Consider the following 12,610-nt stretch of genomic DNA (forward strand, 5'->3'; position numbering starts at 1 on the left):
CCTTTTTGGCCTCAGCTGATTGATGACATGGCAGCTGGTGTTAAAAAAAGACAAGAGGAAACTGGCATTGTCACGCAGCACGTTTCGGAGGGTTAGCAGACAGTCCTGCCGTCAGGTCAAAGGTGTTGACCGTCCAGGTCGAGTTCTTCCCAGACTATCTCCCCAAAACTGTCAATGGTTAACGTGTGTTTGCTTCACTGGGAGCAGTCCCGCCTGAGAGGACAAGATTCCTAATCAAGTTTAAAATTCCATGACTTTGCAGGGCTGCAGACTGAGGATCATCCTCTGATAACGGAACGATACTGTTGCTGATGCTAAAAGGAATAAACGAGCTTGAGGGCACAGCGCTGACGTTTATCACATTATATTTATCACTCTGTCCTCAGTCGTTGTTCAGTTATCAAACTGTCAGTATTGTTACCGTGTTGGGCTGCAGAGGAAACTACGCGAGCTGTCTTCAGTTGCTCCTCATTGATTAATTCTGATCGGATCATGAAAACAGGACACAAATTATTCTTAAAAAAATATGAGGAAAAAAAAGTTTGTCACTACTTTAAGTAAAAGCAACTACTCTTTGCAGGTGTCGGTCCTGAGACACAAACGAGTGGTTCAGCTGGGCCCTTGGGCAAACATGATTTCCCTTTAAAAGCAGAATAACATTAGCTAACATTAGCTAACATTAACTGAGGCTGTTTGTCCACAGAATTTATGCAGTCCATGTTGAACACTTGTGGCAGCTTCCAGAAGCAACAAGACGCATCGCCATAGCGACCTTACAACACGACGAGTAACAACTGTGCAAAGAGGTTAAAGCAAGCTAGTGTTAACCAAGGCAAACGTACAGACGTGTCAGTTGTTAACGCTCTTACAGCCAACGCCTCCCCGACGGCTGTATTACACACTCAATCACACATTTTCATCATTACACTCCCACAACTCTGCATGATTACTCAGGGAGGAACATTTTATCTCCCTTAATATCTCCCTGTATTTCTCAGTTTCTGCACCCCCCCCCCCCCCCACTCTCTGGGTCATATGACCGGCTGAAACGGCCCCAGGCTGAACAGATTTGGTTGTGCAACTATGCACTAAAGCTGCACTCCACACAGAAAAAACAACCACGGAAACCAGAACGGCGGTATCATTCTCGCACTCTGCCTGGTAAAAAGTTGTGTCAGCAGGAGGTGGGTTTAGTCAGTGCGGGGGGGGGGGGGGTTTACTGCACCCTGAACAGAAGTCAGCCCTGACTGTTCTGAATGCTGGGAGATCTGCAGCTGGGAACGCTGGAATTCTGAGTTCAGACCTTTCATACGTTGTAAAAACAGAGTATGGATGTTCTCTCCTGGTTCCTGAGGTTTATTGAGACAGCAGTCACATTATCTGTGTCTGTGAGTGTGTCTGATGAGAGGCCCTTTGACCTTCCCCTCTCCACCTTCAGCCCTCCAGAGTCAAACATCAAACCGACCTCCACAATTACCACCTTAAGTTTGTCCAACCCCCACTTTGATGATTCCTATTTTTATGTTTGAGTGAAGCTAAATTCTTTACGCCGGTTCAGTTCTGCAGGGAACTGAAAGCGTGAGTGTGTGTCCCCAGTACAGCCGTGCATGCTCACACACGGGGAGTGTGTAGTTGTGGAACAGCCTGCTAAAAGCCAGTCTTTTCTGTGAACCTCAGCCTATTTGTGGCCTTTATTTCTGCAGGGTATTCGACTACATGAGTCTGCTCCCGCTTCTCCTGCGAGCCTCGACCTCCTGGACGGTTTTCCGACGATGCCTTTGGGCTGACGTGTGTGTTTGCTCCCTGCAGATCCTGGCTCACACTCGTGCCATCATGTTGGACGCTGGATGTTTGGATGGGACGTCGGGGTGCAGATGTGTTTACCGAGTGTGTTTGTGCAGAGAACCTTCCGAGTTGATGGAATTCCAGGACGCTCCCGGTGACTTTTTCTGTTTACTGTCGGCTCTTCCTGCCGGGACCACTGATGGATAATTCCCTCGCCTCCTCACCTCGCTGATTTCTTGGAAATTGTCCATTTGCTGAGAGACTTTTTGCTTAAACTTTGCAACCAAATGGATGGTAAAAACAAACCCCGATATGTGCGTTGGTGCCTTGATTAAATGGAATTTCCTCCATAAAAAACTAAAACTGAGCAGATAATTGACCATTGAAAGCGGATCTCCCAGAATGCACTGCTCTATGAGGAAGAAACGCCCCATATGCGACTCTGATTTCTCAGCCATCGTGGTCCCCTCCATGCACGGCTCTGGTTACCTGGACTACACGGTGGAGACTCACGCGTCCAGGTCCATGAAGGTGATGGAGGAGTTCAGGCAGCAGGAGCTGCTCTGCGACTTGGTGCTGCACGTCACCTACAAGGACAAAACAGTGGACTTCAAGGTGAGACGTCAAACTCCCTCTGTCACACCCTGGATGACGCTGGACGCTGGACAGAACGTCTTCTGCTTCTGTCTCCACGCAGGTGCACAAGGTGGTCCTGGCCTCCTGCAGCCCGTACTTCAGAGCCATGTTCACCAGCAGCTTCAGAGAGTGTTCGGCCCCCGAGGTGACGCTGTGCGACGTCTGCCCCCAGGTGTTGGGGAGGCTCATAGACTTTGCCTACACCTCCCACATCACGGTGGGGGAGAAGTGCGTGCTGCACCTCCTCTTGGCTGCTATGAGGTAACGTGCTTAAAAAGGGGGCGGCTGAGGTCCGGAGGGGCCGTGCCCTCACGCTGCTGTGGTGTTCTCCAAGGTACCAGGTGGAGGACGTGGCCAAGGCGTGCTGTGACTTCCTCACCAAACACGTGGAGCCGGCCAACGCCATTGGCATCGCCCGCTTCGCTGAGGAGATCGGCTGCGTGGAGCTGCACCGCTGGTGTCGAGACTACATCAACACGCACTTCAGCGAGGTGGGGGAGGCCACATCCTCACTGTTGCTTGTTAATCGCGTGGGACCTCCTTGTTCTCTGTCCACGCTGCCGTGCCGTGGTGTCCTGACGTGTCCCTGTAACCTAGGTAACCAAAGAAGATGAATTCTTCAGCCTGTCTCACTGCCAGCTGCTGGAGCTCATCAGTCAGGACAGTCTGAAGGTTCTGTGTGAGTCTGAGGTGTGTCGCCGACCAACCGACCTTTATTTGAGCCCGTTTGCTCCCAGTTCTCCCTTCACGCTTGATTCCTCCCCAGGTGTACAAGGCCTGCACAGACTGGGTGCGCTGGGACATGGAGGGCAGGGCCCAGTACCTGCACGCCCTCCTCAACGCTGTCCACATTTACGCCCTGCCCCCAAAGTTCCTGAAGAACCAGCTCCTGTCCTGTCCCATCCTCAGCAAGGTAAACCGCCGCGCTGCCTCAGCTCATTTCACCTCGCCGTTCTTATCTGCCTCCTCTCTCCATCCAGGCCAACGCCTGCAAGGACTTCCTGTCAAAAATCTTCCAGGATATGACCTTGAGGAAGCTGCCGCCTGCACCCAACCGTGGAACTCAGCTGATCTATGTGGCCGGAGGGTACTACCAACATTCTATAACAGCTATTTTACTATTTCCATTATTACCCAAGAGCTTTACAGCTCTGGGGCGCCTTATTCCCATTAATTTACATTCATAATAATAATTGGCTGATAATACCTCGATAATACCCTTCAATAAGAGGACTTATTATATCCAAGACATTAGTAGTGCTCTTGCATGTAATGGAATTATTTTGGTGAGATAGTGCTGTAACAGCTATAATAGTGGGGCCAGAATAAATAATAATAATAAATGGGGCCAGAATGTGATTAAGCCTGACCCCTAGTGGCCGTTGTGAGAACGTCCGCTCTGCATTCCAGCTGGTTTACCCATTATGAAACACACACAATGGAACAAGGTGTCCGCTTGCATCTGCACACATACCAGGTCTTCCTGCTCAAGTTTGACCCGGTTCTGCTCAGGTACAGGCAGCATTCTCTGGCCCTGATGGAGGCGTATGATCCCAGGGGGAACGTCTGGCTGAAACTGGCCAACATGGCGTCCCCGTGCAGCGGGCTGGGCGCCTGCGCCCTGTTCGGACTCCTCTACACCGTAGGAGCTTCTGTCCTGTTCAATATCAGAGCGGCCGGGGTCGATTTGTGAGCCGCCGCGCTTTGTTTTTAAGGTGGGAGGCAGGAACCTGACGCTCCAGACCAACACTGAATCCAGCATGCTGTGCTGCTACAACCCCATGACCAACCAGTGGAGCCAGCGAGCGTCCCTCAACACCCCCAGGAACAGGGTGGGGGTGGGCGTAGTGGACGGCTGCATCTACGCCGTCGGGGGCTCCCAGGGCTCCACGCATCACAACACAGCAGAGAGGTAAGGTGGTCGAATGCCCCTAAAATGTACTAAATTGAGCTTCCTGTCATTGTTAGGACGTGTGCAGTAGGGCTCAGTGTCAGGTCAGAGGACACTTGGACTATCAGGTTTCTCAGAACCGCTTTGCCTGTTTCTGGGTTTTAAAAAGAGCAGCTCCTCCTGCAGCTCCGATGTGCCCGGTACCGAGACCTGAGCCAGTATAGCTCCGTAATCACTGACCAATCTCCCGCCTTCAGGTTGCCCAAACGCCGGCACACATCACAGCCATAAAGCTGCCAATCAGCTTTTTTATGCAGATTAAATGAACAGGATGGGTTCATTGTTGTGCCGCGTCTCAGGTTAAGTTGCGTGAACCGTTATGCTAAGCTAAGCTAACATCCCAGTCCTGCCACCCTTTGGCGATTGAAGTCCAAAGACTCCTTCACACTCCTTGGGTCCATCGGAGGGGTTCAGAGTGTAAACACCCCGTCGGCCACCAATAAAGCTTGTCAATCGTTGCCAAACACGGTTGGCAGCTTCATCTAATCCACTTATAGCGACCGGCTGGTGCAGGTCGACTGATGCGGGCAGCCCCGGGACTCTGGACCGTTTACGTTTGCACGACCGACCAGAGTTTAACCATTTTTTAATGGTCGCCGTGACAATTCTGCACGTATGTTGAGAGCTTTCATGCCGCAGGTGGGACCCGGAGTCCAACCGCTGGTCCTTCGTCTGTCCCATGTCGGTGGCTCGTCTGGGTGCTGGAGTCACGGCGTGTGGAGGGTTCCTCTATGTGGTGGGGGGATACGACGGGCAGACCCGCTGGAACACTGCTGAAAGGTACCAGCCCGACACCAACACCTGGCAGCAGCTGGCGCCGATGAGCACCACCCGCAGCGGCCTGGGTGAGATGGAGAATCAGATCAGAGCAAGATGGAACCCTCCAGCGTTGTGATCGCTGTCAAAAAAGTCTAAAATTGGTGCTTCAAGGAGCTTTTTCTGTGTGCAGGGCTGGTGTGCCTGAACTCATACCTGTACGCTATAGGAGGGTACAATGGACAGAACCAGCTGTGTTCTGTGGAGCGGTACAACATAGCCAGGAACATCTGGGAGCCCAGGGCCTCCATGCACCAGTGTCGCAGTGCGCACGGGGTCACGGTGCACCAGGGATGCATTTTTGTCTTTGGTAAGTCAGTCGGTCTTCAAAAAGTTGCAGAACTTTTGTCAAAATGGCCTCATGTAACCAGCCTCGATGCTACCAGAAGATACACAGCGCCCCCTGGTGTTCACCGGTCGTTCTTGTTTTAGTCGGCAACAGTTTGAGACATTTCCACCTGTTGGTGTCAGAATATGGTCCTGAATAACAGTTGTTTAGGAAAGCTCGATCTCTGGTCTCATTCTGTAGCCTTAAATTTCCTTTTAATAATCTTATCTCCAAATGTTGCAGGGGGGTTCAACCAGCAGGGCTTCCTGTCCAGCGTCGAGTGTTACTGCCCCGACAGAAACGAATGGAAGCGCATCGCCGACATGCCCGTCGGACGCAGCGGCATGGGCGTCGCCGTTACCATGGAGCCCTGTCCCGGGAGCCTGCCAGAGCCTGAGGATGAGGAGCAAGACGGGGTCTCGTAGCACCGCCATGCTGAAGGTGGCGGTGAAGATGGTGCGAACCTTCTCCACATGAAGCTGGGCCTCTTCTGCACCGCTACACAGGACACGCTAAAAACTGAGCGCACGCGTCCACGACGGAGACGCGGGTGATACTGAAATAACTGCATTACAGTGTTCTCACAACCAGCAAGGTGCTACTGAAGAAATGCTCCAGATGCTATTTAATGAAGTAACGTTGTTGCAAAGCTAACGTTAGGAGCGGCTAACGACCTTCGGTGTGCTACTTTTCACCACATAACTCTACCTCCAACTGTGCCTGAACACACACTTTTCTCTTGTGCCGATATAGCATCAGCCCAGATGTTGTACAATATCGAGTCTGTTAATGCCACAGCTGGCGTCGGGTCCCAGAAGTCAAAGGTCAAATCAGCTCCTTTATTTTGCTGCCATTAAAACTTGGACCTGCTGATCCTCCACAAGCGGTGCTGCTGCTCGCCTCTCCGCGTTCCACGGTCACACCTCACGCTCGCTTTGATTTCACCGGGGTTTTGTTTTTCTTTGATCTCCCGCCTGGCTAGACTCATCAGCTGCATCGTCACAACGGTCCGAACGGCGCCGGGCTGTTTGGGGAACGGTTGATTGGGGAGTCCAACTCTAACACGGGGCGGTGCTGCCATGAGAGGCTCCCAGCGTGTCCCAGCATTCCTCGATGGTTTGAATGTTGTGTCTGAAGCTGTTCCGCTGTGATTGTTGTCGTGGTTCACCTGTGTCCAGCGCACAGACCTCAGTAAAGCATATTTATTCTGACCTCCTGTTGTCCTGGTGGTTTCCGGCCACTAGATGGCGCCATCCCTTCGGAAACGGCTTCACCAACCAGCTTCACGGATTTGAGGACATTGAGATGCTCTAAACTGACCTCCAGTGACCCTCCGCACCTCCTGGACCTCCCGCACGGTTCTGTGACGCTCTGCAGGAGCCCGGGAGGAGCCGAGATCTCCTGGCTGGCTGTTGCTTCAGTCCTGGTCCGTGTTTCACAGCTCCAGGGAGGATTCTGGGAGAAGGTCGAGCGCAGCCCCAACAACAGCAAAGCCAAGGAGGTTCTGGTAGCTGGAGACCTGCAATCATCTCAGCAGGCCAACCAAGACCGTCCTGGACCGTAGATGCACCCACGGTCCCCTGGTGCGGCCAGGTTCCTGAGAGTTGGGAGGGGGCACCAGAGAACGAGGAGCGCTCCTATTTGTTTTACTCCTTTTTTAATAATCGGAGGGCAGGTGAGTGCTGACAGATCCGCTCTCAGATTTCAGAGCAACACGGCAGAGCGCAGGTGATGATGTTGACAGAGCAACCTGTTGGGCCACGAAGAGCCCAGGCCGCCCCTCCTGTGCCCCCCCCACCTGACGTCGACATCTCAGATACACATTTACGCACAGATACGCAAATACTTGTGTTCCCACGCGCAGATGCGTTTGTTCTGGCTTGGTGTGTGTGTGTGTGTGTGTGTGTGTGTGTGCTGCAGCCAAACAAAGCCGGCTGTCTGTTGCTCGCGGGCTTTGGAGGCAGATTTGCCTCAATGCCTTCATTGTCTCCAGAGGAGGGAGGGATGCAGAGAGGGAGACGTGGCCTTCCATGGAGAACCGGCACAGCACAGATGTGGTAGCCGGTGCCGGTCCGTCTGTGGTGGGGTTGCTGCAGGACACCGCCGCTCTTACCGGCTCATTCAAGACACTGTCAGGGGAGGTGAAGCTCCAGCGGCAGAGCGGTGGCAGGGCTAAAGCAGGAGGCTTTTATGGTTCGGGCCCCGTTATGTCAACATCCCAGATGCTGGAGCCATTTTGGTACCGCAACCGCTGGAGTGGCTCACGGGTCGGCCAGTGACTTCCTGCTGCGCCAGGAATGGAGACAGTATTGGGCCGAACCTGGAAAAGTGACACTAGCGCCGCTCTCGTCTAAGTGGTTTCTACCCTGACAAAGGAGGTCAAGCTCCAGCTGCAGTGGAGGGAAAGCGAGGGAAAAAAAATAGGTCTTGACAGACTAAAACCCTCATGGAATGTTCCCTCATCCATCAAAGCAGGAACAGAGAGGTGTGGGCCGACTGTCAGGGCCAGGATGTTCGGGGACCCGCTCGCGGGGCCGACGGAGCCTGAGGGGGCCCGTGTCCCGGACTCACTGATCCTGCTGGATGTGGCTGATTCGGCCTTATTCCGATCTGCTCGCAGGCGGGAGGCGCGAACGAGCCTCTGAGGGGGGGAGGGGGGTCGGCGCCTATAGGAAGGGTGGTGTAGGTGTGACCTTGGGAAGTGATGACCTCATCAACATCCCTGCAAAGCTAATCTGTTAGGTTCTGAAGGATGCTCCCGCCACCGAGCCACGCGTGAAGGTGACATTGGCCGGTGGCGTGGAAAAGGCACCTCCTCGCCCGGGCACGTCCCAGCACGCCCGTGCAAGGATTACAGCGCACGTGTTAGTCATGTGATACTGGCGGGAAACAGCATCGGAAATAAATGAGACTGGCGTTCACGGACGCGAGCTAACAGGGCGAGCTAATGCTCCGGTTCTGAGGAGAACTTGGAGAAAGTTGCAGGCTGGTGGCTGTGCTTGTATATCTGTCCTCGGTGTCTCGCCAGGATGACTCCAGTTTTTGAGATACGCAGCAAATTTGGGGGGGGGGGGGAACGTGGGTTTGTGTTGAACCGCGTTAGCAAGAACAGTCGGTCCAAATCCGGCCGGTCCAGGAGAACTTCTGTCCTTTACCTGCTCAGCGACAGCAGGTGATGGCGTTCAAAAGGTTACACTGGTTCCTCTAATGTGACCTGACATAGATGCCCCCCCCCCCCTTGCAACAAACGCCCCCCACGCACGCGCCTTCCCTCATCCAAAGGCGGGAGTTTGCTGCTTTTGTTACTTTAAGTCCCGGAGACGTCTCCTCTCCACTGGATCCACTGCACGTCGCCACTGATGCAAGCGTGTATGACAACGTCAGCTTCTATGAGGATCCGTGCTCCCCACCCCGTTCGTCAACAGATGCCCTTGAGCAAGGCACGTCAGCTGATGCAGTGCAGATAGGCTGGTGCGTGTGTGTCCTGCTGCCGCCAACGCGCAGAACGAGCGCGGGCCACGGCACCAGCGCGCACGGTGCGTGTGTAAGCCCACTTCCAACTTACTGGAAAGACAACAAAACAAAACATGCACGTACACGCGCGAAGAAGCGTCAGTTGACTATCTCGTGCATCGTGTTTTCATTCCCCTCGCCCCACGGAGGCATCCGGCCACTTTCCCCGAACACGCGCAGACGGAAACTAGTGTTGCTCTTAAAGTTGGTGCAACTTTATGAGTTTTGAGCCGCGCCAGTGTTCCAGAGGCGCTCTCTGGTGGGGTCGTGCACACTTTTGGAGTCGATTCCCACTGATTTTGTGTTGTTGTTGTTGTTTTTTTTAACGGTTCCCGTCGATGCACGGACACGGCCGGGGAAGTGCGTTTGGGCGCGCGCGCGTCGCTTCGTGCAGGATGGTTGTGATTCGGAGCAGGGAGCCGTTGCTATTTTCCGCCGGTGATCGCAGCGGCACTGTGGTGCGGCTGTGCTGCGGCCGCTCTGCTCACTTCGACTGTGTTTCTCTCAGAGTCGGAGCGAAGCGCGAGCGGACGGTTTCAAGCTCCCCTCTCGCTGAATTGATTCTACTATGGGTCCTACAGAAACATGGCGCAGAAACACGGGGGGGTCCGCTTCGACCGCCGCCCCGTTCGCGCTGCTTCAGCCACCACCACGCGCTGCCTTCAGCTACAGCGCTTTTATAAAGCACGCTGCGGTCTGCTGTTGGTCCAAAACGTTCGTAGTTCTCCGCGAAGCCGGCTCCCTTGAAAATGGACGCGTCCGTTGCCCCTCTGTACCCAAAGGTGGTATATTCCACAATTTATTCCAGGGAAAGACTGACAGTTTTTTGGGTCATGAAGCAGCTGTTCAAGTCAGTGGTTCGCCTCCCTCCGCAAGAATAAGGAATTAGTACATTTCAAATTAGATAACGACAAACGTTGGAGCAAAAAGAGGAAAAAAAAGTCTGATATTGTGTCCGCGGCGCACAATGAGCCATTAAAAAAATAACCAAATTCCATTTTTATTCATCAAAACAATTTCTTCCATTGATTTTCAACAGATGATCAGGAGCCACGTCGTGTCGTGTTTATATTTTGTAGTCCTTCAATCGGAGCAGTGTGAATAAATCGAGCAAATTCCTGTTTAAAGGTCTTGTGTCATTAAAGCCGGGGAAGTAACATCCCCCTCACACACAGACGCGCAACTGCAGGAGGCCGACGGCACAAAGTAGAGTTGAACAATGGTGGAATTACTGTAGTCTTCCTCTAGAAATCCTGCACATCTGTCATGTTTATGCCCTCCCGCTGCCTTCTTGCCAAATAAAGTTTGAAAAGTCTACCCAACCTCTTTATTGCCAATTTATGAACCATCAGAAATGAGTCTGGGGGACATTCGAATGTGGGAATAAATAAAAACACGGTGCGTACGAAGAGCGGCTGGATCTTTGCACCGTGCTGCATGTGAGTGCGCGCCGCCTCGTACGTGCGTGCGTGTGCATAGGTGTGTGCGTGCATGGTGGGTCAAGCCCCTTGGAAACAGCAGCAGAGGTCCTCTGCTTTTAAGTGGATTAAAACTCCAGCACAATCCCCAGGGCCAGCAGCCATTGGACAGGCCGGGGGTAGTTTAGATGAGGACTTAAGACTGATTATCTCTCGCGCTGCCTTTGTTTTTGCAGCTACTGTCGCGTGCACGGGGACGTGCAGGCGGAGAGAGACTCCACGCCGGCCTCAGATGTCACGCGTCTGCGTCGCCAACTTTGGGGTGCAGAGCTCTGAACGCGTACCTGCAGCGTGTTTGTGTCCCGTGCACATGTCCCGTGCACGCTCCGCTGCTCTGGGTGAACCATCCCCAGAATTCAGTGTGTCATGCTCATACTTCTGGTGATACGTCAGCACCAAATTAACCGGGTCAATATCGCTGCGCTCCAGTTGTTTTCGCAGTTTGCACTGCAAAAATCTTTAGCTATTAGCCAGCATGCTAACTCAGGAGCCCATCTTGCTACAGCTAGTTCACTTTGCCTTATTTTGAATTGATTTGATGGCAGTTTGGGGGACAAAAATAGCTTAAATGTTAAATGGAATGTTTATTGTTATCCATTCAGTGGTTATTTTCCTTTTTGGTCCCCCCCCCCCCATCATGGTCTTCAGACCCCCGTAATCTTCTTAGGATTTATGAGGTTTGGAGCCGATGAAACACATGAAATAATTGTGGGTTGTTTTTTTTTTTCTCGGAGGCCTGGTCGAGGTCGCGCTTTTCCAAAGGACTAGTTTGGCAGTAACCAGTGGTTGGTGGCTGCTAACTAGCTGAAAGAGTGCGATCATTGCGTGCAGCAACAGTGAGCTAAAGCTAACAGCAGGATGCTAAGATAGCATTTGTGCAAGTTTATATCTGGTTGTTTAAACAACTGATCAGGGAGCTGCATCACACCACAGACAGCACTGACCTCCCACATTATGAAGGTCGTGGAGCGGCTGGTGCCGACACACCTCAGCCCAGCCCAAGGTGGGGGTTGATATACCTGCTACAGAGGGCTTAGTCCTCCTCGGACAGACTAAACACCACAGTGCGGGTCATGTTCTTGGACTTCTCTTCTGCCTTCAACACCATCCAGCCAAGACTGCTGAGGGCTCAGTTGGAGAAGATGCAGATGGATGTGTGTCCGACCCCCTGATGAGCAACACAGGAGTTCCTCAAGGAACTGTGCTGTCCCCATTCCTGTTCACCACCTACACAGCTGACCTCCAGTACCACTCTGAGACATGTCATCTCCAGAAGTACTCGGAGGACACAGTCATAGTCGGGTGTGTGGAGAATGGACAGGAGGATGAATACAGGGACCTTGTGGAGAGTTTTTATCAGGTGGAGCAGGAAGAACCTTCTGCAGCCCAACGTGACCAAGACGAAGGAGATGGTGGTGGATTTCAGAAAAAGCAAGTCCCCACCCTCCCCAGTCTGCATTAGTGGGAAAGATGTGGAAATAGTCCCATCTTACAGGTTCCTGGGTGTTCAGCTGGACAATAAACTGGAGTGGTCCACAAACACCGATGCTGTTTACAAGAAGGCCATGAGCAGACTCTATTTCCTCAGGAGACTCAGGTCCTTCAGTGTTTGCAGCAGGATGCTCCACATGTTCTACCAGTCTGTCATGGCTAGCACCATCTTCTTTGCTGTAGTGTGCTGGGGTGCAGGCTAAGCTAAGGATGCTAACAGACTCAACAAACCCATTAAAAAGGCAGGGTCTGTTGTTGGCTGTAGACTTGCAAACTTGGACGAGGTGGTGAGGGACAGGATGGTGTTGAAACTGCGGACATCATGGACAGTCCCTCTCACCCCCTCCATAACACAGTGGACAAACTGAGAAGCAGCTTCAGCAACAGACTCCTGCAGCCTCGCTGGTCTAAGGAACGGTACAGGAAGTCATTCCTGCTGTCCACCATCAGACTGTATAACTCATCCTAACCTACTCAACAATAATTGTCTAATGTTTATGTTGTAATTTTATTTCTATTTTATTCTATATTTATGTATATATGCTTATAATATGTATATATTATAATACGTATATATATAATATATATATATATATGCTTATAATATATGCT

The 12,610-nt window shown here is 52.3% G+C and overlaps 1 protein-coding gene across 1 annotated transcript; it reads left to right on the forward strand.

Annotated features, from left to right (window-relative positions):
* The first annotated feature begins 2,141 nt into the window (after positions 1-2,141).
* On the forward strand, positions 2,142-6,727 carry keap1a (kelch-like ECH-associated protein 1a). Its single transcript, XM_057059516.1, has 11 exons — positions 2,142-2,400; positions 2,483-2,682; positions 2,756-2,912; positions 3,019-3,111; positions 3,188-3,334; positions 3,402-3,508; positions 3,934-4,063; positions 4,137-4,333; positions 5,012-5,217; positions 5,322-5,498; positions 5,760-6,727. The coding sequence occupies exons 1-11, from the start codon at positions 2,188-2,190 to the stop codon at positions 5,939-5,941; spliced, it is 1,809 nt and encodes a 602-aa protein (XP_056915496.1). The 5' UTR covers positions 2,142-2,187; the 3' UTR covers positions 5,942-6,727.
* The last annotated feature ends 5,883 nt before the right edge of the window (positions 6,728-12,610 follow it).

Source organism: Takifugu flavidus, chromosome 16 (assembly GCF_003711565.1).
Source record: "Takifugu flavidus isolate HTHZ2018 chromosome 16, ASM371156v2, whole genome shotgun sequence".
Taxonomy (NCBI): Eukaryota; Metazoa; Chordata; class Actinopteri; order Tetraodontiformes; family Tetraodontidae; genus Takifugu; species Takifugu flavidus.

What these genes read in the sequence shown, in the direction of transcription:
- keap1a (XM_057059516.1), top strand. Translation starts at nt 2,188, where the DNA reads ATGCACTGCTCTATGAGGAAGAAACGCCCCATATGCGACTCTGATTTC. An exon ending in CATCACAACACAGCAGAGAG is followed by an intron (nt 4,334 to 5,011) that starts GTAAGGTGGTCG and finishes TTCATGCCGCAG; the next exon opens with GTGGGACCCGGAGTCCAACC. An exon ending in GGGATGCATTTTTGTCTTTG is followed by an intron (nt 5,499 to 5,759) that starts GTAAGTCAGTCG and finishes CAAATGTTGCAG; the next exon opens with GGGGGTTCAACCAGCAGGGC.